Genomic DNA, 26669 nt, shown 5'->3' with positions numbered 1-26669 from the left:
GTGGAGTTCAATTAGTGAGGTCATTCATTCTTTGAAAAACAGGTGGCAATTATTGCCCTTATTTAAGGAAGGAAGGCAGCAAATGTTGTACATGCTGGTTAGAGTGCATTTCTGTCTGAAATTCTGAGGCAAATGGGTCATTCCAGACATTGTTCAGAAGAACAGCGTACCTTGATTAAAAAGTTGATTGGAGAGGGGAAAACATATAAAGAAGTGAAGAAAATGATAGGCTGCTCAGTTAAAATGATCGCAAATGCTTTAAAATGGCAACCAAAACCTGAAAGACGTGGAAGAAAGCGAAAAACTACCATTCAAATGGATAGAAGAATAGCTGAAATGGCAAGGACTCAGCCAACAATCAGCTCCAGGAAGATCAAAGAAGGTCTAAAGTTACCTGTGAGTACTGTTACAATAAGAAGACGCCTATGTGAAGCCAAGCTATCTGCAAGAAGCCCCGCAAAGTCCCACTGTTCAAAAAAAGACATGTGCTGAAGAGGTTACAATTTGCCAAAGAGCACATAGACTGGCCTAAAGAGACATTTTGTGGACTGATGAAAGTAAGATTGTTCTTTTTGGGTCTAGTGGCCGGAGACAGTTTGTCAGATGACCCCGAAACACTAAATTCAAGCCACAGTACACTGTGAAGACAGTGAAGCATGGTGGACAAGCATCATGATATGGGGATGTTTCTCATACTACAGTGTTGGGCCTATTTATCGCATACCAGGGATCATGGATCAGTTTGAATACATCAGAATACTTGAAGAGGTCATGCTGCCTTATGCTGAAGAGGAAATGCCCTTGAAATGGGTGTTCCAACAAGACAACGACCCCAAACACACTTGGTTCCAGACCAACAAGATTGACGTTACGGAGTGGTCAGCCCAATCCCCGGATCTTAATCCAATAGAAAACTTGTGGGGTGACATCAAAAATGCAGTTTCTGAGGCAAAACCAAGAAATAGAGAAGAACTGTGGAGTGTAGTCCAATCATCCTGGGCTGGAATACCTGTTCACAGGTGCCAGAAGTTGGTTGACTCCGAGCAACACAGATGTCCAGCAGTTCTCAGAAACAGTGGTTATACAACTAAATATTAGTGAAGGGATTCAAAGGAAAGCAAAATCTTCAAACATTTTTCAGTTTATATAGTGAATGTTTGTGTTTGTAAAGAGGAATATTTTTTTTAACAGTCTAATATTCACTTTTCTTTTTTAGAGGAACAACACAAATTTTATATATTTTTCTTCATGTTTTGATTTGGAATAGAATGTGTAGTGTTCCCAATGCATTTGTGTGTATGGAAAAAAAAGCTATTAGAAGGATTTTGAGCTTTATTCACTTTTTTAAACACACTGCTATTATTTTGAACACAACTGTATGTCACATACTGCACATACACCACTGATACATAGAACATATATAGCACACACCAATCACACATAGGAAACACGCAATGCACACACCAAGACATTTATGCCTAACCCTATTAAGTGTAGCACACTTAAAGGGGTTTTCTCACTTCAGCAATTGGCATTTATCATGTAGAGAAAGTTAATACAAGGCACTTACTACAATGTATTGTGATTGTCCATATTGCCTCGATGGTTATTACCACCATGTAATCCAGCAGCGGTGGCCGTGCTTGCACACTATAGGTAAAGGTGTTGGCCTATGCGCACTTCCAGCCTTTCCCTATAGTGTGTAAGCACGGCCACCACTGCTGGATTACACGGTGGTAATAACCACAGATACGTGCTGTGTATAATGTGATGGAAAGGAGGCAATATGGACAATCACAATACATTGGTAAGTGCCTTGTATTAACTGCATGATAAATGCCATTTACTGTAGTAAGACAAACCCTTTATCCCCTTTAAGCATAGATGTCTGGCATGAAATTTACCAAATCTTAACCTCCTCATATTGTACATAATCTACATTATAATTAAAAGGGTTGTCCTACCATAATGACCAATTGTCTATCTAAAGGATAGGTTATAAATATCAGATTGCTGGGGTCTGACTGCTGGAACACCCACTGATAATGAAAAAAGGGGTCCTGAGACATTCAATTACATTACCACCAATCTATGTACAAAAGGGTCTTAAGATCACGTTCCATTGATCATGGGGGTCCCAGCAGTCAGACCCCACCAATCAGACACTTATCACCTGTCGTGTCATAGCTGTTGGACCTTTTCACATTCCCTATCCTTAAAGGTTTTATTTGCTCGCCTGTTAAAGCACCTGTGTCCACATTTCTAGTTATCCTCTATTTACAGGATCGGGGATAACTAAGTGATCTGTGGGGGTCTGAACGCCGGAGCCCCCACTGATCCCCCTTCTTGATTGAATGGCAGGTCGAACATATGCCCTGCCTCTCCATTCATTCTCTATGGGGTCGCCAGAGATGGCAGAGTACAGCGCTGGCTATTTCCAGTGGTCCCAAAGAGAATAAATGGAGCAGCAGGGCATATGTTTGGCCTGCCACACCATCAAAAAGGGGGAACAGGACCCGTTCCTGGGATCACTGGGGGTTGCAGAATCGGACCCCACTAATCATATAGTTATGTCCTATGGTGTGGAGAGGATAACTTGAAAACCTGGACAACCCCTTTAAATCCTCCACCACTCCACCAGTATCTCTTTACATGGCAACAGTGATGTCTGTAAATACAGAAATATCATCACTACCGCCATGTAAACCATACATGTCAATACTGGAGAATGTGACGCACTGTGCAGAATTTTTCAGTCATAAGTCCAACCCCCTTAGCAGGTCATAACCTTTAACAAAGCCCAAGCAAAGGTGCTAGAGGAGCAACGTGAGCAAAGGGCACAAACGGAGGGTCATAACTAAAACAGAGGCATTACGGTCACCTAAGGCAGGATAATAGTGGGGATCCTGGAGCAGGGGTAACTGGAGAAGAGGCAATATTAGCAGCGCATTTAGAGTGGTGGCATCTGGAGCTGGGCAATAATAGGGGTGCACCTAAAGCAGGGGCATTAGGGTTGCCTGAGGCAGGGTAATAGTGGTGATCCTGGAGCAGAGGTATTAGGGGGGCAACTGGAGAAGAGGCAATATTAGGGGTGCATTTAGAGTGGGGGCATTGGGGGGCATCTAGAGCAGTGGCACTAATGGGGGTGCACCTAAAGCAGAGGCATTGGGGGACCTAGGGCAGAGTTCCCCCAATGCCACTCTGAACTCTGCAGAGAGCAGCACACATACACAGATCTGAGTCTACTATAAACAAATCCCCTATTTCCCGCTTACAGCTCACTACTGTCACACACCTGAGAAATCAGCCCAGAACTGCAGAGGAGTCCTTTTCTCTAGCAAACACAGTTTTCTGACTGCAGGGAGGGCAGGAGGATGGCCAGACATGTTCTCTCCTTCTTCACTGCCAGCAGCCAGGAAGTTTAGAAGATACTGCGGGGCCTCCTGTACAATTTACACCAGTAGGAGACTGCATCACTGTGCGATACTGCCACCTAGTGTCATGCCCTGCCCTGTGAGTGATCTGAGAAGATCTGCCAGACTTGCTGCACGTGAATTTATCTGACAAATTGCTTTGTTGTGGCTTTGGGCAGGATCCCACCCACTCACAGGTTCTACTCATTAGTTAGTTAGTGATGCTATTTATACCTGCCTCTCACTTTAGCCCTTGCGGTTTATAGTTTCTCCTGGAGTTCTCTATTGGTGTTTGGTGGATCTCCTGCTCCCAGTTCGTCTTCAGTTAAGTCCTCCTTCCTTCTCATCTGTTGTTTGTACTGGCTAGGCTTTAGTAAGACGCTGGTTCCCTCATCTTGTGCAAGTAACCGGTTGTCTTTTCGCCTGCTCCCTATCTGAGGGTTTGTGTCAGTTGCAGCAGGGCTTAGGTTGGTGTGCATGAACACTTCTACCATCTACCATCGAGATTTGTTCATGTTAGTAGCAGTCAGGGAAAGGCTCAGGGATTGTCAGGAGGTGACCTTTCCCTGTTCCCTAGCTATGGGACCTAGCCTTCTGTTTTGTTTAATTTTGTTGTGTTTGGTTTGCTTTCCTTCCCTCACCTACCGTGAGAAACAAGAGAAATAATTACTCCTCCGTCTTAACTCCCGCTTACAGCTCACTACTGTCACACACCTGAGAAATCAGCCCAGAACTGCAGAGGAGTCCTTTTCTCTAGCAAACACAGTTTTCTGACTGCAGGGAGGGCAGGAGGATGGCCAGACATGTTCTCTCCTTCTTCACTGCCAGCAGCCAGGAAGTTTAGAAGATACTGCGGGGCCTCCTGTACAATTTACACCAGTAGGAGACTGCATCACTGTGCGATACTGCCACCTAGTGTCACGCCCTGCCCTGTGAGTGATCTGAGAAGATCTGTCAGACTTGCTGCACGTGAATTTATCTGACAAATTGCTTTGTTGTGGCTTTGGGCAGGATCCCACCCCCTCACAGGTTCTACTCATTAGTTAGTTAGTGATGCTATTTATACCTGCCTCTCACTTTAGCCCTTGCGGTTTATAGTTTCTCCTGGAGTTCTCTATTGGGGTTTGGTGGATCTCCTGCTCCCAGTTCGTCTTCAGTTAAGTCCTCCTTCCTTCTCTTCTGTTGTTTGTACTGGCTAGGCTTTAGGAAGACGCTGGTTCCCTCATCTTGTGCAAGGAACCGGTTGTCTTTTCGCCTGCTCCCTATCTGAGGGTTTGTGTCAGTTGCAGCAGGGCTTAGGTTGGTGTGCATGAACACTTCTACCATCTACCATCGAGATTTGTTCATGTTAGTAGCAGTCAGGGAAAGGCTCAGGGATTGTCAGGAGGTGACCTTTCCCTGTTCCCTAGCTATGGGACCTAGCCTTCTGTTTTGTTTAATTTTGTTGTGTTTGGTTTGCTTTCCTTCCCTCACCTACCGTGAGAAACAAGAGAAATAATTACTCCTCCGTCTTAACTCCGGGCGCAGGAGACTGGGGGCCCACCGAGGAATCCCCCGCCTCCCCTGTGGGCCAGTCCAAGCCTGTACTCTAGATATTTCCTACTTGGACAGCAGAAGATTGCTGATGCAAGAGACCACTGAGCGCCATAGCATTGTACACAACGGGCAGGCGCAAGTCAACAGTAGCATTTGTACGTAAGATACAGACATTTAATCCTTAGGGTATATGATATACCCTTACCTCTTTGTATGCCCTTATATTGAGCCACATATTGCATTGTATATCTGCAAACCTATGTACTTGTCATCAATGAATAAATCCATTGTGATTTCTCACATATTTCGACACATGAAGATGATATTTATGTCTCATCATACAGTAGTATCCATTTACCTGTGCACATCACAGCGGCAAAGACCCAGCACTCGCCGTATTTAACAGGTTCACAATCCTTCTTAAACCATTTTCTTAAAATAGCAGTACTCCCATTCCATGCAGACGGAGAGACTCCTTTTTTATAATCTCCACTCCAGTTTCCTTGTAAGACGCCACTATCGTCATCATTAGAGTTGATCTAGGATATTATTAATCAAGTGTTACTGAAAATAGCAGATTGCAGAAATGTCTTTTATTATTGGTAAAATAGGTGATATTCAACCCCCCATAAAATAATACAGATGTTCCCTAGTTGGACCACACATGGAACATTGTGTAAAGAATTGAGCATCAGAATTGGAGGAGCAGAGAAGGAGGACAACCAAAGTAAAACATGGAATGGATGGACTGTAGTATCCAGATAGTTTGGAATAAGGCTAGTTTCACACTAGTGGTCAAGTCTTCCGGAGGCTGTTCTGGCATAGAGTGCTGAGAAATGTCTGGACAAAACCCCCTATGCATAGCGGTATTTGTATCGCCGATTGTCGACATATTTGCAGGGTTGCGGCTGGATCTTTGCCGATCCCCATTATAGTTAATTGGGCCGGCGGGCATTCAGGCACCGTCCAGAACAGCCTGCTGGATCTCCGTAATGCTAGTGTAAAACTAGCCTTAAGATGGCTTATGGGTTCTCTAATCCCTGGTCAAGGATGGACTAGCCTACCAGAGTACCAGATGATTTTGTGGTAGGCCCAAACTCTGACACTATAAATGAAATCCTAACACACAATGTCATCAAAAGTCCAGAAGAAGACAACCTTATTTGAAGATGACTTTGGAACCAATCACTCATCAATGGAGTCAGGACTAAGTTCTGAAGACCGTTTAAGATGAAACTCATGTGAACTAATTGTTTTACTATAGGATATTTTGTTCTTCATCACTTTTAGAAAGCTTAGAGAAGTCTGAAATGATTTATGGTGGTGAATGATCTCTCTTTATGTATTGTAATTAGAGATGAGCGAATCGAATCCCACGAAGTGGAATTCGATCTGAATTTCAGGATAAATTTGATTCGCCTCAAAGCCGAATTTCCTCGTGCTTCGTGTCAGCGAATCGATTTATCCTGAAATAGTATAAAAAAAAAATTCGAACTTACCGCCTCCATTTGCTCGCGACAGGCCGCCAGCCTCCATCTTGCTTGAAGATCTCGTCCGGAATCCTGTGCGGCGCGAGATTACATCATCACACCGGCTTGCGTGATGACTTCATATGTCACCATGCCAGCCGGCATGATGACATAATCTCGCGCCGCACGGGATTTCGGCTAAGATCTTCAAGCAAGATGGAGGCTGGCGGCCTGTCGTGAGCAAATGGAGGCGGTAAGTTTGATGTAATTGTTTTTTTTATTGTTAATTTTACACAGTTTTTAAACTCAGATGGCGCGATCATGTATGAACGCGGAATCTGAGGGGCACAATGCCGGGGGCGGCGCTATTACAGCTCCCTGTCATTACACCCGCTACTTACAAAAAAATGCACTTTATGACGAAGTAATTCGCCACAAAGCAAATTTTTTTTTTTTTAATTCGTCGAAGAAGCCGAATCGAATTTTTAAGAAATTTGCTCATCTCTAATTGTAATATGTTTTAGTAAAAGATTACATTCTTAGCAAAACTTTACTTCTGTACTTACCATTGCACACACTACTCTGCTTACATACACAGGGCTGTTTCTCTGAGTTAAATCCTTAAATGCATCTTGTAGGTAATTCAGATTCTTGTCAAGAAGCTTTAGACTGATATCCATGATATCATCTTCAAACTGCAATCAAAATTCAGTGTAATATTAATTTATAATCATTCCCTAGACAATGTGATATGATAAACATAAAATAACTTTAAAGGATTCTGTCACCAGGATTAACGATATAGCGATATTTACATGTGCCCATTAGTCTCCATGCAGTGTTTACAATGATCTCTCTGTTTATGCTCTGTGTGTGTTAGATTCTTATAAAAAACGATCTTATTGATATGTAAATCACCTCTGTCAGGAGCCCAAGGGGTTGTCCCACGATCTCCTGGAGCCCAGCACCGTCCATGGGTCCGGAGCCCAGCACCGCCTACTACTTAATTTATTCACTGCACTATCCCTGACGTCAGTTCTTCTCAGTGCTGTAATCTCGCGCAGAGGGAGCCGGCGCATGCGCAGTTGACTCGTCGAAGCCGGTGCCAGTAGTCCGCACGGGTGCAGACTACAGTGTCCACTGCGCCTGCGCGAGATTACGGCACTGAGAAGAACTGACGTCAGGGATAGTGGAGTGAATAAATTAAGTAGTAGGCGGTGCTGGGCTCCAGATCAATGGGCGGTGCTGGGCTCCAACATATCATGGGACAACCTCTTGGGCTCCTGACAGAGGTGATTTACATATGAATAAGATCACTTTTTATAAGAATATAAAGCACACAGAGCATAAACAGTGGGATCATTGTAAACACTGCATGAAGACTAATGGGCACATATAAATATCTACATATCGTTAATCCTGGTGACAAAATCCCTTTAAAGGGCTTATCCTAAAAATAATTTTTTTAAAAACACCACTCTGTAGTAACATACATAAATAATGTAACACTAATAAGGCAAAAACATCATTCTAAGGCCTCTTTCACACAACCGTTTCTTTTCCCGTTTAAGGGCCATTTTTTGCGTTCCGTATACGTGTACTCCGTATGCTTTCCGTTTCCATTCAAAGATAGAACATGTCCAATTATTGCCCGCAAATCACGTTCCGTGGCTCCATTCAAGTCAATGGGTCCGCAAAAAAAAACGGAACACATACTGAAATGCATCCGTATTTCTTAAATAGAAACTAGAGACCTATTGACAAAATGATATGTAACCCAAAATAAGTAGAATTAACTAATAATTAAAGAATGCCCCCCAAAGGTGTCCATAGATTTTAAATGCTTCCATACCCAATGATATTAGCCGTTAAAACTTATCAGTCTTTTTTCAGTTTCCATAAGAAATGTGTCACCAAAAATGTATATCTGATAGTTAAAATCTGTTTTTATTCTCAGATTATAGATTTATTAATTCCATTTCCTGAACATGATTACAGGGGCGGCTATCTTGCCTGAGCTGTTCTTAACAGCATTTAGAAAGCATTAAGACGACTTTACGACACCCACATGGTCCATAGACACAGTGGTCAGGATGGGACCGTATTGACTTCTATGGGAGAGTTTTCTAGGCATGTTTTGTGACCTGTGCAGAGGTCATTGTACAGGGAAAGAATAGATAAGCTTTGACAATCACCTATTGTGAATGGTGGATTCTGTGTTATCTATACATAGAGGTGATATCATTACAGGCAGGATTAGAATGACAGATAAGCACATAACTACAGTAAAGTGATCTGTACAGACCAAGAAGTGGTGCCAATTATTAGGCCTAGTGGTCAGTGCAAAAACTGCAGAATTTTATGTTTTTTGTTTAAATATAGATATTGACATGGAAAATTTAAACTAACCATCAAATGTTTAAAAAAAAAAACATGTTAAACATAAAAAGGGGATTTAAACAATGGGTCATTTTCTGATAACACATTCCCTTTAAGTGTATACTAATTATAATCTACCATTCATTTTCAAATTGTAAATGTGTGAATTACCTGTCCAAAGTTCCATGGGCGGGGAGAAATCCAGTTCTGGTTGCCCTGGTACACATATCCATAGTCGTTCATAACATACTCTTGTCGCTTGGGTTCATTATCCAGAAACACATCATCATCTGTCAAGTTCAGGCACGATATTAACAGGCAAATACGTAATGCATATCACAACTGTTTGGCAATAAACCTGAGCAAGGCTAATCCTGTTCACTAGAACTTTCTCATCGTGTTAGAACGCCATTTTAAACGCAGTCCTTTGGAAATCACAGCTCCTACACAATATATAAATCTGTGGCTGCTTTATCTAGGAGACACTTACAGCACTTTTTTCACCTATATTAATATAATTCACCTATAACAGCCTACATGTGAATATTCTATGTATTTTTTACAAAACGGGTGGTTGGTATTCTGGATACAATTTTTTTTTCACTCCATATATTCTACTTCCTGTCCTGGTTCTTTACTTCCTCTTTGTTTAGACTGTAAGCACAGCAAACAGCCTTGCTTAACTTTCTCAGTCAGACCATTCACTGTGGCCAGAGAGAGTCCCCCTGTGGTAACTCAAAGCATCACACAGTACACTAGTATATGTGGCTCTTCTGTGGCCAAACGCCATATTTTTTTAGGTCAAAAACAGAGCTGTCGTACTATTATCTCAACTTTACACCTACCATTATCACAAGGATTACCCTTCAGATAACATATTTCCCTAAATGGCAATAGATTATCTGTCTATATAGAAAATCGTATCATTTGTGATGACTGCTACAGAAGGATAGTATTTTGTATCTAATTTCCAATGGCACAGTACTGCCAAAATGAAAAAGAAAAAACATGTTAAAAAAAAACACCCCTTTCTGAAAGAAGTGTGCCTTTAAGGGCAAACTGCATAACTATGGTTTATGGCTACAGCTCAAGTAAATGGGGCTGAGTTGCAATACCAGACACTGGCCAGAGAGAAGAGGAATACTGTTTCTGGAAAATTGTCATATAACCTCTATACTCCTCATTTACCATACCTGCACACCATGGATTGAATAGTAACACAAATGTCCCCAGCTTATAGGTGGTGGCTGTGCTTCCCTTGGCAATTTGAACCTTTAGAGTATATTGCCCGATTATAGCATTGGAAGATGGCATGATGACCACCATCAGGGAGTTGGGTCCGTTGCTTTCCACTGCTGCACCCCATGCCCTTCTTACTAAAGCCTTTCTTAAGGTGAATATTGCTTTAGTTCCAGAAGTATCATCCGGCCATGGACCTGTTAATACAAAGCAGGTGGATAAAACGTATTAGGAAAGAACAAAGGATCGTCCACATTCAAAGACAGCTCAAAGGTGTCACATTAATCTTTTATTTGTCATGCGGAGGCTTTGTTTTCATAGTAATGTTTATTCTGTGGATCATTCATTACTTCCTACAGGTCAAGCTTCGGTTACTTGCCGGTTTCCACTGAGAAGATGATGTTATCTTTCCCTTCTTGATATGCCCTTTCTTTGAATTGTAAGCCGATTAAAAATGGCTGTCCTCTCCGAACGATGAGACGTTTGTCGCTTATTTCCTCGGTGTGATGCAAAGCGTTATTTTTCTGCCTCTGCAAATCGCAGTAGGCAATTTCAAGAGCTACAGAAAAAATTAAATACAAATTTCACATTAATGTTATGCATGTATATTATGTCAGACACTCTCAAATAGACAGCTCTGAGGTGAAACTAAACTAATATTAAAATGTATGTCTTCTTCTCAGGTAAATGGATCCAGAATTATAGAACCATCAGTGAAGTTGTTGAAACCAGTTGTAGGCATTTATAGAAGCAGTGTTCAGCAGTTTCTGTAACTTCCATGGTCTTCAAAACAGATGGTTGCACTTTTAGATTTAAGGGGTTTTCCAGGCTCCTGATATTGATGACCTATCCTCAGTATAGGTCATTAATATTGGATTAGTGGGGGTCCAACACACTGCACCACCACAGATCAGCTGTTCCTTGCAGACTCGGGCACTGAAACTAGCAGTTCAACAGGAAGAACAGCTCCATTCAAAGTGTAGTGGCCATTCTGGGGTACTGCAGCTCTTCTCATTTACTTAAAGAGGACCTTTCATCGGTCCAAACATTGTGAACTAAGTAAGTATAATGACATATACAGCACTTATCTCACTGCACTTACTATTATCCCTGGGCGCCTCTCCGTTCTCCCGTTATGTCCTCCGGCATGTTCGGGGACTTGGTTATAGTAGGCGGAGACTGCCCTTGTTCTGCTGGGCGTCTCCTTCTCCTAGGCTGTAGCGCTGGCCAATCGCATCGCAGAGCTCACAGCCTGGGAGAAAAAACCCCCAGCAGAACAAGGGCAGACTCCGCCTACTATAACCAAGTCCCCTAAGTCTCCGCCTACTATAACCAATTTCCCGAACATACCGGAGGACATAACGGGAGAACGGAGCACATACCGGAGGACATAACGGGAGAACGGAGCGGCGCCCAGGGATAATAGCAAGTGCAGTGAGATCCCTGGGCGCCGCTGTATACTGTATGTCATGATACTTAGTTCACAATGTTTGGACCGAAAGGTCCTCTTTAACACTTTGAATGGAGGTGTTATTCTTGCTCCATTCACGGTGATCGTTCCGGCACTGGAGTCTGCAGGGAACAGCTGATTAGTGGAGGTGTTGAATATTAGACCCTCACCATTCCATTCGGATATTAATGACCTATCTTGTGGATAAGTCATCAATATCAGGAGCCTGGGAAACCCCTTTTAAAATATAATATGGAGCTGGGAATTGGTGAATGTAGAGCATTTGAGCCCCAGTCACGAAAGGTGAGAGTTGGGACATTTATAGCATAATCTGTGGATATTTCATAAATCCCTAAGGTGGCAATATCCCTTTTGAAAATGCTAAAAATGGACTCTAAAACACATCTTATACTTAAGAAACCCCACAACTCCAACTCAATCCTATGGTCCTCCAACTTTCTTATAAAAATTCAATATAAAAAAGTTACTGGGTTGAGAAGTGCTGGTATTATATTATTGATACATTCATGCAGACTTTCTGAAAAATGAAAGCACCAGCCCAAACAATTACAGACACTCACCTAAAACATATCTTACCATTTATGACCATGTGTATACAAACTATAGAAGAAGCCTTAAGATTGCATGGAACCATTGGCGATAGGGGCCCAACTCACAATAACTTCACTCCAGTTCAGGACTACCACACTTCATAAGCACCACAGTGTTGGCCAATGAAGGAGAGCAAAAATACTTCAAGGGTGATGGATCCTTTCTAACCTTTTTGGGAATAATATGGGAGAGCAAATATTTGACCCTCCTGTCCTTGGCTGTGGGGGCATGAACCAGATCCAAGAACATGGGTAACAGTTTCATTTTCAGCAACCCCTTCAACTCTACAGTATGTACACCTTTATTAATGTTCATGAATGGCCTCCAGTACTAGAGACCAATGAACAATGTCTACTATATATGTAATAAGTTTATTATAACTCTTTGTATTATTTTATTCTTCATGTCTTGTCATAGACCAAATGGAAATTATGAAAAGGAGGCTACAGGCTATAAAATAGTTAAAATACCCAACACCCCAATTAAGAACAATGGTACAGTTGTGTTCAAAATAATAGCAGTGTGTTTAAAAAAGTTACTAAAGCTCAAAATCCTTCTAATAGCTTTTTTTTCCCATACACACAAATGCATTGGGAACACTACACATTCTATTCCAAATCAAAACATGAAGAAAAATATATCAAATGTGTGTTGTTCCTCTAAAAAAATGAAGAAAAGTGAATATTAGACTGTTCAAAAAAATAGCAGTGTTTGTATTCTTCTTTACAAACTCAAACAATCACTATATAAACTAAAACATGTTTGAAGATTTTGCTTTCCTTTGAATCACTTAAAGGGTTTCTGTCACCCCACAAAACTCATATTTTTTTTTTGGGATAGCTAGATTCCTTATAGGGCGATATAGGAGAATATAATGCTCTTACTTACTTTCATGCGGCCGATTCTTTATAAAACGAAGTTTTATAATATGTAAATGAGGGCTCTACCAGCAAGTAGGGCGTCTACTTGCTGGTAGCCGCAGCAGCAATCCGCCCCCTCGCCGTGTTGATTGACAGGGCCAGCCGTGATCTCCTCCTCCGGCCGGCCCTGTCAGTAATTCAAAAATCGCGCGCCTCTGGTCATTCGGCGCAGGCGCTCTGAGATGAGGAGGCTCGTCTCCTCAGCACTCCCTCAGTGCGCCTGCGCCGATGACGTCTTCTCTTTCGGTGATGTCATCGGCGCAGGCGCACTGAGGAGACGAGCCTCCTCATCTCAGAGCGCCTGCGCCGAATGACCAGAGGTGCGCGATTTTTGTATTACTGACAGGGCCGGCCGGAGGATGAGATCACGGCTGGCCCTGTCAATCAACACGGCGAGGGGGCGGATTGCTGCTGCGGCTACCAGCAAGTAGACGCCCTACTTGCTGGTAGAGCCCTCATTTACATATTATAAAACTTCGTTTTATAAAGAATCGGCCGCATGAAAGTAAGTAAGACTATTATATTCTCCTATATCGCCCTATAAGGAATCTAACTATCCCAAAAAAAAAAAAGAGTTTTGTGGGGTGACAGAAACCCTTTAACTAATATTTAGTTGTATAACCGCTGTTTCTGAGAACTGCTGGACATCTGTGTTGCTCGGAGTCAACCAACTTCTGGCACCTGTGAACAGGTATTCCAGCCCAGGATGATTGGACTACATTCCACAGTTCTTCTCTATTTCTTGCTTTTGCCTCAGAAACTGCATTTTTTATGTCACCCCACAAGTTTTTTATTGGATTAAGATCCGGGGATTGGGCTGACCACTCCATAACGTCAATCTTGTTGGTCTGGAACCAAGATGTTGCACGTTTACTAGTGTGTTTGGGGTCGTTGTCTTGTTGGAACACCCATTTCAAGGGCATTTCCTCTTTAGCATAAGGCAGCATGACCTCTTCAAGTATTCTGATGTATTCAAACTGATCCATGATCCCTGGTATGCGATAAATAGGCCCAACACCGTAGTATGAGAAACATCCCCATATCATGATGCTTGTCCACCATGCTTCACTGTCTTCACAGTGTACTGTGGTTTGAATTTAGTGTTTCGGGGTCATCTGACAAACTGTCTCCGGCCACTAGACCCAAAAAGAACAATCTTACTTTCATCAGTCCACAATATGTCTCTTTAGGCCGTCAATGTGCTCTTTGGCAAATTGTAACCTCTTCAGCACATGTCTTTTTTTCAACAGTGGGACTTTGGGGGGCTTCTTGCAGATAGCTTGGCTTCACATAGGCGTCTTCTAATTGTAACAGTACTCACAGGTAACTTTAGACCTTCTTTGATCTTCCTGGAGCTGATTGTTGGCTGAGTCCTTGCCATTTTAGCTATTCTTCTATCCATTCGAATGGTAGTTTTTAGCTTTCTTCCACATCTTTCAGGTTTTGGTTGCCATTTTAAAGCATTTGCGATCATTTTAGCTGAGCAGCCTCTCATTTTCTGCACCTCTTTATATGTTCAATCAACTTTTTAATCAAGGTACGCTGTTCTTCTGAACAATGTCTGGAACGACCCATATTCCTCAGAATTTCAGACAGAAATGCACTGTTACCAGCATGTACAACATTTGCTGCCTTCCTTCCTTAAATAAGGCAATAATTGCCACCTGTTTTTCAAAGGATAAATGATCTCACTACTTGAACTCCACACTGCTATTATTTTGAACATGCCCCTTTCAATAAGTGATTGAATAACAGAGAATCAGCAGCATGCATGTCATGACTGTTGGGTTTCTATTACTCTACTACACCTGCTAGTAAATTATTTGCCATGTAGAAATATCATTTCTACCCAAAACAGTGATTGATCAGGTTAGTGATGTTAGTGATGTCTACCTGACTGCTATTATTTTGAACACAACTGTATATTATATAACAGGGTTCTGAGCTGTGCCACAAGACATCCTAGCAGCTTGTAAACCTTTGGGCAAGACATATAATTATGAGGTAATTACTGTACATGGAGCATACAGTATTCAGCAGGTATATGGTTAAATATTTCTCCAGGAGGATCTTTCATTCTGTGAGATTTATGAGATTTAGGCTACTTTCACACTGGCGTTTTGAATTCTGTTTGTGAGATCGGTTTCAAGGATCTCACAAACGGTTCAAAACGGATCAGTTCAGCCCCAATGCATTCTGAATGGATAATTTAGGATCCGTTCAGAATGCATCAGTTTGGCTCCGTTCCGCCTCCATTCCGCTCTGGATGCGGACACCAAAATGCTGCTTGCATTATGAAGAACTTTGTTCTTCATAATGCAAACGGATCTGTTCTGAACGGATACAATCGTTTGCATTATAGGTGCGGATCCGTCTGTGCAGATACCAGACGGATCCGCACCTAACGCAGGTGTGAAAGTAGCCTTAGCTTGTATAGACATCAACATTTTACAGGGTAAAATATATCTAAAGACTCGCTATTACTGTTAGTGTTGCTTTCCCGCCATTTTGTATCTTGTTAACTTGGGTTTATAATGTGGTGATCTTGAAGTTCATCCTTGCCTGACCACTATAGAAACCTTCAGGGAAAGTCCACAATGCACCAGAAAATCCACAGTCAAAATGAGTTACATGCAGATTTTCCTGTGGATTTGACTCGGATTTCCGCCTCGCAAATGTAAAGGGTGAAATTTGTGATGGAAATCCACAGTATAAACATATTACATCTTGCAGATTTAAAAGCTTCCTTTTGGATTTTTGTAAGCGGCATGTGGAGGATATTTGCTGTACTATAAGGGTATGTTCACACACTTGTATTAATGTGCTGAAAATGGAGGTGTGGAATCCGCATCACAAGTCAAATCTTATTCTCATATATATGTATGAAACAAAAATCATTCAAGATTTGCAGCTTATATTACTCATCTTGTACTGATTTTACTTACAACCCATATTTTAGCCTAGTGCTGCATTCACATCTATTCAGAGCTGAAATCATCAAGCATTCCTTGTGTGTTCATTGTCTGTGAAGAACTTGTTCTTATGTGTAGTTTTTGCACCAGGCAGTGAACAGTAATCTGATGCAGAAAAAATGAACAATCCAACAGTATTATGGGAGCTCAGCTAAACTATAAGTGGTGTGTTTGTCGATAGGGTTGTTGACTGTTTCCCATACCCACCAGTAGAAATCTGACTACAGCTTTGGTCTATAATGCGAACTCGTGATCACTACAGGATAAAGTATGCAATGTATTTCTAAAATGACAACTCTCTCTGCAGATTAAATATAAAATGGTGCTCAAATGTGAGCACACTGGATATTATAGCACCCTGTCTTAAACATGGGCTCCTGGGCTTCCCAACTGTTAGGCCTCCTGCACACGACCGTTGTGTGCACCCGTGGCCGTTGTGCCGTTTTTCGGTTTTTTTTCGCGGACCCATTGACTTTCAATGGGTCCGTGGAAAAAACGGAAAATGCACCGTTTTGCAGCCGCATCCGTGATCCGTGTTTCCTGGCCGTGAAAAAAATATGACCTGTCCTATTTTTTTCACGGCCAACGGTTCACGGACCCATTCAAGTCAATGGGTCCGTGAAAGAACACGGATGCACACAAGATTGGCATCCGTGTCCGTGATCCGTGGCCGTAGGTTAGTTTTTATACAGACGGATCCGAAGATCCGTCTGCATAAAGCTTTTTCAAAGCTGAGTTTTCACTTCGTGAAAACTCAGAACCGACAGTATATTCTAACACAGAAGCGTTCCCATGGTGATGGGGACGCTTCTAGTTAGAATACACTACAAACTGTGTACAAGACTGCCCCCTGCTGCCTGGCAGCACCCGATCTCTTACAGGGGGCCGTGATCAGCACAATTAACCCCTTCAGGTGCGGCACCTGAAAGGGTTAATTGTACTATCATATCCCCCTGTAAGAGATCAGGGCTGCCAGGCAGCAGGGGGCAGACCCCCCCCTCCCCAGTTTGAATATCATTGATGGCCAGTGCGGCCCCCCCCCCCTATTGTAATTATTCGTTGGTGGCACAGTGTGCGCCCCCCCCCCTTCCTCCCTCTATTGTAATAAATCGTTGGTGGCACAGTGTGCGCCCCCCATCGGCCCCCCCTCCCTCTATAGCATTAACAACATTGGTGGCCAGTGTGCGGCCTCCCATCTCCCCCCCCCCCCCCGATCATTGGTGGCAGCGGGTTACTAGCAATAGTACAATAGTAAAAGATTCATACTTATAAGTGACAGTTCATTTAGCAATGCGCCGCACAGACCTGAGGCTGTCACTTACCAGTAGGTGGAGCTCCCGGCCGGACACGAACATCGCAGCAGCAGGTAAGTATAAATCTTCTACTATTGTACTATTGCTAAGTAACCATGGCAACCAGGACTGTAGTAGCGTCCTGGTTGCCATGGTTACCGATCGGAGCCCCAGAGGGAGGAAGGGGGGGGGCGCACACTGTGCCACCAACGATTTATTTCAACAGAGGGAGGAAGGGGGGGTGGGGGGGGGCACACTGTGCCACCAACGAATTATTACAATAGAGGGAGGAAGGGGGGGGGGGCGCACTGGCCACCAATGATATTCAAACTGGGGAGGGGGGGGGGTCTTCCCCCTGCTGCCTGGCAGCCCTGATCTCTTACAGGGGGATATGATAGTACAATTAACCCCTTCAGGTGCGGCACCTGAGGGGTTAATTGTGCTGATCACGGCCCCCTGTAAGAGATCGGATGCTGCTAGGCAGCAGGGGGCAGTCATGTACACAGTTTGTAGTATATTCTAACTAGAAGCGTCCCCATCACCATGGGAACGCCTCTATGTTAGAATATACTGTCGGAAATGAGGTTTCACGATCTAACTCATATCCGACAGTATATTCTAACATAGAGGCGTTCCCATGGTGATGGGGACGCTTCAAGTTAAAATATACCATCGGATTGGAGAAAACTCCGATCCGATGGTATAAAAGGGACTCCAGACTTTACATTGAAAGTCAATGGGGACGGATCCGTTTGAAATGGCACCATATTGTGTCAACGTCAAACGGATCCGTCCCCATTGACTTGCATTGTAATTCAGGACGGATCCGTTTGGCTCCGCACGGCCAGGCGGACACCAAAACGACTTTTTTTTCATGTCCGTGGATCCTCCAAAAATCAAGGAAGACCCACGGACGAAAAAACGGTCACGGATCACGGAAAAACGGGACCCGTTTTTGCGGACCGCAAAAAAATACGTTCGTGTGCAGGAGGCCTTAATATGATGAAAAAGAGTTGCTAGGTCTAGAGTAGCTCTCCAGAAAATCTTTCAGTGATCTACCAGGCTACTAGTAATGGGAAGCTATTGATGGAAATCATTGTAGTTAAAGGGGATGTGTCATCTGAAAATGTCACGATCAGTGTGGGGGGAAACTCCACACTGAACACAGGAGGAAAGGGGAACAATAACTGGGCCTTGAAACTAGGGAAGAAACAGGTCACCTACTAGACAACCCTAATCTGGGCCATAACTATCTATCAATATGAATAGACCTTGAAGGTATAAATATTCATATGCAGGATACCTAGGCCTTTATATCCCTAAAAGGCCCTGGAAAAGGTTAGGACCAGGGACAACCCATTCCTCCCCAGATTGACGAATGGAAGTCTCTATCTCAGGGCCAGATAAAAACAACAGGGAATATAACAAACACAAACAAATGCGACACTTAACTTCTGTAGAGATGGACGAGCAGCAACACCAGAGTCAAACTCACACCAGCTTAGCCAAACCCAAAAGAAGCTATCTACTGCATAGTCAGAAGGGTGGGGTCCGACTATAAAGGGTAGAAGTGATGACCACTGAGCAACAGCTGAGAAAAGGGAAATGGTCATTAACCCTATCAACACTGAATCAAGAGAAATAAAGGAGACTGTTAGATTCCTTCACGCTAAGCCAATCGCCTAAATTTCCTGACATCAGTCACCTGAGGGACTGTGACAGAAAAAGACCTATTGTTTAAATCAATCTATTATGTTAAACATATTTTTAAAGAATTTTTGGTGGTTATTCTTAATCTTCCACCTCAGTATGTTTAGTGCCCTGGGGCAGGGATATTTTGAAGTGTGGACATTTGCCTGTTTCCCCTATGTAAAGTCATCAACTCCTTATTTTATTTCACTTGAAAGGGTTAACTTGCACTGGCTTATACTGTTTAATAAAGTGTAATTACATTTTATATGTATGTTGTGATATAAATCCTGTTCATTTGCACTGTATTTGCACAACAATGTGGAAAAGGTTAACAAACACTGAGAGACTTTTGGGACTTTCTAGCTAATAATAAGAAGGTGGTAATGTTTCACAGCTACCATAAGGTTTCAAGAAGAGTACGTTTTTAGAGGGGAAAATCCAGACTTGTTTACCACTAGAACCAGACAGACTGACTTTTTGAATGTCTGGTTTAGCTATCTTATTATGCCTGAAGATTTGTTTTTCTCTGGAAAAACTGCTGAGTCATTGCCATGAGTATCATTTAAGTTCTACAGCAAGTCTATGAGAGATGAGAATTGTAACATTGTATTTGTTTGGGCTGAGTTTCTCCACCCCTCCCACTAGAAGTTTCTAGTTCAGCTAGAAACTGTATATAAGGAGAGCAGTCAGAGCACCTATTTTTCTGCAGTTAGGGATTAGTGCTTAGAAGAATAGACTCATACCAGACTGCATAAGTGGCCAGAAGAAGATGCTGAGATAAGGATGCTGAGCCACAGACCATCGGTCGCTAGTCCTAGGATCAAAATGCCACCTGGACTACTGAGCCACAGACCGTCTAAGTCTAATAATAGGCACCACTTCTTTGTCTGTACAGGTCACATTTCAGCAGTCATCTCTTTATCACAGACAGGATTAGAATGACAGATATCACCTCTATATATATATAGACAGATTCCCTACTCAACAGCGGACATGCGGCGTCACAACATATTTACATATATATACACTATATATATGCAACGCACATACACAAAAATACACCATATATACATGACACACACACTGTGTCGAACTGGGCTACTTAGGGCCCACCAGTGTAACTGATTCTGGGGGCCCACCATAGGGCTCCTGCGCACTAACTTTTTTCCATGCCTGTACCGTTGTCATGGTACCTCCTGTGACAGAGGTTAGAAGATCTGAGAGACTAACCGCATGTGAGGTTAACCGACAGTCTCTTGATTCTCAGTTGTTTGGTAATGACCACACCTCTTGTCAGGTGCAGCTTGTGGTCATCACTTCTTCCCTATTTAGTTTGGTCTCACACTTCATTCCATGCAGTTGATATTCTCTGCTTGGATTTGGAAGAGTTGGTGTGTGGATCTTTCCTGTGTTCCTGCTCATCCATTTTCTATAAGATAAGTTGTACTGCTCTTTGTATTTGGTTGTTCCCTTGTGCTTGTTGTTTCTAGGCCTCAGAGAGATGCTGGTTCGTTCACCTGGGAAGGAACCAGTAGTCTTAATCCCTGTCACTACCTCTAGGTCATTTCAGGGCTCCTAGGGTTTAGGTTCCGGCATATGTATTTTTCCATCTTTAGGGTCTATACATACTGACAAGAGTTAGGGCCAGGTTTAGGGGTTTCCTAGGAGGTGACCATTTCCCTCTCACTAGCCTTAAGGCCTGGTTCTTTGTCTTTCCCTTTCTGTTGGTATTCTGGTGTCCCTTCCCTCCCCATTATTCGTGAAAACCGTTCACTTCACTTCAATGGGGCCGCAAAAAAAAAAAAAAAAAGACTCTGTGTGTATTCCGTGTATGTATGTCCGTTCTGCAAAATTATAGAACATGTCCTATTATTGTCGGCATTACAGACAAGGATAGGACTGTTCTATTAGAGGTCGGCTGTTGTGTTCCGCATAATGTGGAATGCACACACCCAGTATCCATGTTTTGCTGATCCGCAATTTGCAGACTGCAAAACATCCAACGGTCTTCAACCCCTGAAGACGCCAAGTGCTTGGCGAAACATGTCGGGGGGCAGATAGCGTGTTTTAGCCAGTCTATGCTAAGCTTAGAGAGTGGTCTGATAGGAAGACAAGTAGAAATAGTGCATCCTATGAGGGCAAATGCTGTTGAAAAGTAGCGCACTGTGCTAATAACAGAGCGCACTAATTGAATACTGTGATGCCGTAATAAAAAGCAAGAGAGACCTAACAGCCATAAATGATAAGCGCCCTCTAGAGGATTCACTTAGCAATCAGACTCACTGGTACAATTGATACATATTAAGCAGGCATAACTGATTATTTTAATAGTAGAGTTCTAAACATTTTTAAAGATGAATAATAAATGTTAAATTTTAGATTTAGTAACACGTGTTAATCAGGGACATCTATGGTCCTAGTGACCAATTGTAAATAAAATCTATAAACTGTACAACTCAATTGAAAAACAAACTGAAATCTTTTAGGTAGAGGGAAGAAAAAATATAAAAATAAAATAATATGGTTGCATAAGTGTGCACACCCTTAAACTAATTCTTTGTTGAAGCATCTTTAGATTTTATTACAGCACTCAATCTTTTTGGGTATGAGTCTATCAGCATGGCACATTTTGACTTGGCAAGATTTGCCCACTCTTCTTTGCAAAAACACTCCAAATCTGTCAGATTGCGATGGCATCTCCTGTGCACAGCCCTCTTCAGATCACCCCACAGATTTTCAATCGGATTGAGGTCTGGGCTCTGGCTGGGCCATTCTAAAACTTTGGGTCGTTGTCATGCTGAAAGATGAAGTTCCTCTTCATGTTCAGCTTTCTAGCAGAAGCCTGAAGGTTTTGCGCCAATATTGACTGGTATTTGGAACTGTTCATAATTCCCTCTAGCTTAACTAAGGCCCCAGTTCTGAAGAAAAACAGCCCCAAAGCATGATGCTGCCACCACCATGCTTCACTGTGAGTATGGTGTTCTTTTGATGATGTGCAGTGTTGTTTTTGTGCCAAACATATCTTTTGGAATTATGGCCAAAAAGTTCAACCTTGGTTTCATCAGACCATAACACCTTTTCCCACATGCTTTTGGGAGACTTCAGATGTGTTTTTGCAAAATGTAGCCTGGCTTGGATGTTTTTCTTCGTAAGAAAAGGCTTTGGTCTTGCCACTCTACCCCATAGCCCAGACATATGAAGAATACGGGAGATTGTTGTCACATGTACCACACAGCCAGTACTTGCCAGATATTCCTGCAGCTCCTTTAATGTTGCTGTGGGCCTCTTGGTAGAATCCCAGACCAGTTTTCTTCTCATCTTTTCATCAATTTTGGAGGGACGTCCAGTTTTTGTTAATGTCACTGTTGTGTCATATTTTCTCCACTTGATGATGACTGTCTTCACTGTGTTCCATGGTATATCTAATGCCTTGGAAATTCTTTTGTACCCTTCTCCTGACTGATACCTTTTACCAATAAGATCCATCTGATATTTTGGAAGCTCTCTGTGGACCTTTTGCTGTGGAATGCGACTAAGAAAATTTCAGGAAAGATCAACTAGAGCAGCGGAACTTTATTTGGGGTTAATCAGAGGCACTTTAAATGATGGCAGGTGTATGTTGACTCCTATTTAACATGATTTTGAATGTGATTGCTTAATTCTGAACACAGCTACATCCCCAGTTATAAGAGGATGTGCACACTTATGCAACCACACTATTTTAGTTTTTTTGTTTTCTTCCCTCCACCTAAAAGATTTCAGTTTGTTTTTCAATTGAGTTGTACAGTTTATAGGTCACATTAAAGGTGGAAAAAGTTCTGAAATGATTTATCTTTGTCTCATTTTTTTTACATCACAAAAACCTGACATTTTAACAGGGGTGTGTAGACTTTTTATATCCACTATACAGTATATGGATATTCTGCACTTAAGTCAGTCAGAAACAAGACACATGCAGCGCACACCAATCACTCATTGAACACATGTGGCACACAAGAAACGTATACATGGCTCCCATGCCACTGATGCATATGTCACATACTGCACATACACCACTGATACATAGATCATATATAGCACAGACCAATCACACATAGGAAACAAGCAATGCACACACCAAGACATTTATGCCTAACCCTATTAAGTGTAGCACACTTAAAGGGGTCCAAGGGGTTGTCTCACTTCAGCAATTGGCATTTATCATGTAGAAAAAGTTAATACAAGGCACTTACTAATGTATTGTTATTGTCCATATCCACCTCCTCATATTGTACATAATCTACATTATAATTAAAAAGGCTGTCCTACCATAATGACCTATTGCCTATCTACAGGATAGGTGATAAATATCAGATTGCTGGGGTCTGACTGCTGGAACACCCACTGATCATGAAAAAAGGGGTCCTGAAACATTCAATTACATTACCACCAATCTATGTACACAAGGGTCTTAAGACCACGTTTCCTTGATCATGGGGGTCCCAGCAGTCAGACCCCCATTAATCAGACACTTATCACCTGTCATGTCATAGCTGTTGGACCTTTTCACATTCCCTATCATTAAAGGTTTTCTTTGAGTGAAAAAATAATAATAATAAAAAAAAAAAATCTGGCCCAAAATATGTGTCAAACTAAAATAGGAATGCTCACCTGTTAAAGGATCTGTGTCCACTTTTCTAGTTATCCTTTATTCACAGGATCGGGGATAACTAAGTGAACAGTGGGGGTCTGAATGCTGGAGCCCCCACTAATCCCCCTTCTTGACTGAGTGGCAGGTTGAGCATATGCCCTGCCTCTCCATCCATTCTCTATGGGGTCACTGGAGATGGCAGAGTACAGCGCTGGCTATTTCCAGTGGTCGCAAAGGGAATAAATGGAGCAGCAGGGCATATGTTTGGCCTGCCACACCATCAAAAAGTGGGAACAGGACCCGTTCCTGGTATCAGTGGGGGTTGCAGAATCGGACCACACTAATCATATAATTATGCCCTATGATGTGGAGAGGATAACTGGAAAACCTTGACAACCCCTTTAAATCCACCACCTATCCACCACCAATATCTCTTTACATGACAGCAGTGATCCCTGTAAAAACGAATATCATCACTACCGCCATGTAAACCATAAGTGTCAATACTGGAGAATATGACGCACTGTGCAGAATTTTTCAGTCATAAGTCCAACCCCCTTTGCAGGTCATAACCTTTAACAAAGCCCAAGCAAAGGTGCTAGAGGAGCAACGTGAGCAAAGGGCACAAACGGAGGCTCATAACTGAAACAGAGGCATTACGGTCACCTAAGGCAGGATAATAGTGGGGATCCTGGACCAGGGGTTACTGGGGAAGAGGCAATATTAGTGGTGCATTTAGAGTGGGGGCATCTGGAGCCGTGGCACTAATGGGGGTGTACCTAAAGCAGAGGTATTGGGGGGAGCTAGGGCAGAGCTACCCCCCCCAATGCCACTCTGCAGAGAGCAGCACACATACACAGATCTGAGTCTACTATAAACAAATCCTCTATTTCCCCCTTACAGTCTCCTACAAACGCTAGGCTACACCTTTAACTCTACCCAATGTTTATCTCCACATTTCCCAAAAATAAAAAAATCCTGCCTAGTCTCCATTTTGCCCCCCACACAGTAGTTATGCCAGATCCGGGACGGTTGGGAGGTATGCATACATAAACAGACTATATAGACACTACACTCACATAAATACATCACATATACACCTATATGTAATACACCACACAGTATATAAATTACACATAAGCTACACTTACAGTAGATACATTATACCTACACCATATACATTTTATACATATTTTGTACCTAGCACTAAAGACATATTTGCATACACATTATATTCTGTGCTATCAAACGTAAAGGAGAATACAGCACCATATACGTCTTACATCCAGTGACTTTTCCTCTGATGTAGACCTTCTCTTTCCTCATCTCCTCCTTTCAGACCAGACCCCCATGATTATTTGTCACCCATCTCTCGTCTTGACAAAAAGACACCTTAGGTTCTTACTTTTCTATCATCCTCTTACCTTCTGGACACCTCATCCTGCCACCTCCAATACTGTGCCCTCTGTGCTCCCCAATACTATACTGTAGAAACAGTCCCCCTGAAAATACTAGTATCACACAGATAGTTCCAACAATACTGTGTCTGCTGTGCTCCCCAATACTACAGAAACTGTACACCTGAAAATACTAGTACCACACAGATAGTGTCCCCAATACTGTGCCCTCTGTGCTCCCCAATACTATCCAGCAGAAACAGATAAACCCCCTGATGATACTAGTATCACACAGATAGTGCCCTTCAATAATTATTGGCACGCATTGCTCTAAAATAACTATGCCAAGCAAATAGTGTCCCTGACACTCATAGTGCAAACATTATGCCCCCTAATTACTTCTGAGGGAATATGGGGAAATGATTACTATTATGGGCACTATGGGAGCATTATTACTTCTGGGTCACAGTGGGGACATTATTGTTGGGGCACTGTAGGGGCATTATTACTACTTAGTGCACTCTGGCAGGGAATTATTACTATTGGTAGGACTTTGGGGAGCACTAGTACTGGCACACTTAAAATAAGCACCAGTACAAAGAATGTCCCTTATAATGTGTCCCAATACAAAAAAAAAATCTCCCCTGATAATGTGCACTAGTACAAAATTCTCCCGTTCTGTGTGCCAGTACAAAAAAATTCCCCCTCTTAGTGCCCTCAGTTTAGCTAATGTCCCCATAGTGCCCCCATAATGTGTGAAAGTATAAAATACTCCTATATAATGCCCCCAGTAAATCCCTACATACTGCTCTTGTTCCCTTCCCCAAAGTGTCCCACATAATGTACCAGTATAAAATGCCCCTATATAGTGCCCCAAACAGATGCCCCCATAGTGCTCCTTCCCCATACTGCCCCCCTGTTATGCAAGCGGGTGTGGACCCACTGCGCCACTGACTGCGTATACTCTGGAGCTAACTAAGCCACTACCTGGTCTTCACTAGAGCCTCTGATGGTGAGGATAGGCTTGGGCCGTAAGGGTAGTTGCCAGGGGTTACTCCAGAGCAGTCCCCGAGTCAGTGACAGCTAACCAGGGGGTCAGAGTACTCCGAGGGGACTTGCGTGGCCAGGAGGTTCCAGGTCTGGACAGGCGACAATCAATCAAAGTCAGTAAGTGAAGTCCGAGGTCAGAAGCAGGTGGTAAACAAAGTCCATAAAGGAGATCTGAGGTCAGGGGCAGGTGGCAAACAGGCAAAGTTCATAAACGAAGTCCGAGGTCAGCGGCAGACGGCAAACAGGCAAAGTCCAGGAGTTCAATAAGCAAGGGCCAGTACACAGCGAAGCAGACAAGAGAGACACCATAGCACTTGGAGATAGACAACCTAAAACCATGAGGTTGCTCAGGCATCTTCCTGTGGTAGGAAGCACCTTTAAATACCTGCTGTAATCAAGCCATAGGCTGGTGAGACATAGGGAGTGTATGTGCTGCTTCATAGGTGAAGATAGACGCACCTATGCAAGCTCAAACACCAGTACAAGTCTCCAGCTGGAAGGAAACTCTGGCATGGAACACAGATACCATAGTTAAGCTATCTGCTGCCCGCGCTTGTCAGCATGGTATACATGGCGGCAGGGAAAGAGGGAGCCCGGCGCCTTTGCCCGTGGTTCGGG

At 42.8% G+C, this 26669-nt stretch overlaps 1 protein-coding gene across 2 annotated transcripts in view; it reads right to left on the bottom strand.

Moving 5' to 3' along the window:
- The window catches only part of LOC121006009 (protein-glutamine gamma-glutamyltransferase 5-like), a 48139-nt gene that overhangs the window by 14774 nt on the left and 6696 nt on the right, over positions 1 to 26669 (bottom strand). Inside the window, exons 1-6 of one of the 2 annotated variants that reach the window (XM_040438890.1) lie at positions 15503 to 15638; positions 10416 to 10595; positions 9991 to 10233; positions 8969 to 9087; positions 6985 to 7113; positions 5308 to 5488 (exon numbers count right to left, since the gene is read on the bottom strand). In XM_040438890.1, the coding sequence (XP_040294824.1) occupies positions 5308 to 5488; positions 6985 to 7113; positions 8969 to 9087; positions 9991 to 10123 (562 nt within the window). In that variant the 5' untranslated portion in view covers positions 10124 to 10233; positions 10416 to 10595; positions 15503 to 15638. Of the gene's footprint in view, positions 1 to 5307; positions 5489 to 6984; positions 7114 to 8968; positions 9088 to 9990; positions 10234 to 10415; positions 10596 to 15502; positions 15639 to 26669 lie in introns of those variants that run through there. The other variant, XM_040438888.1, reaches the window with a different exon arrangement.

This window comes from Bufo bufo, chromosome 6 (assembly GCF_905171765.1).
Source record: "Bufo bufo chromosome 6, aBufBuf1.1, whole genome shotgun sequence".
NCBI lineage: Eukaryota > Metazoa > Chordata > Amphibia > Anura > Bufonidae > Bufo > Bufo bufo.
Note: the sequence above shows the minus strand (reverse complement) of the source record. Positions and strands in the feature narration are given on the sequence as shown.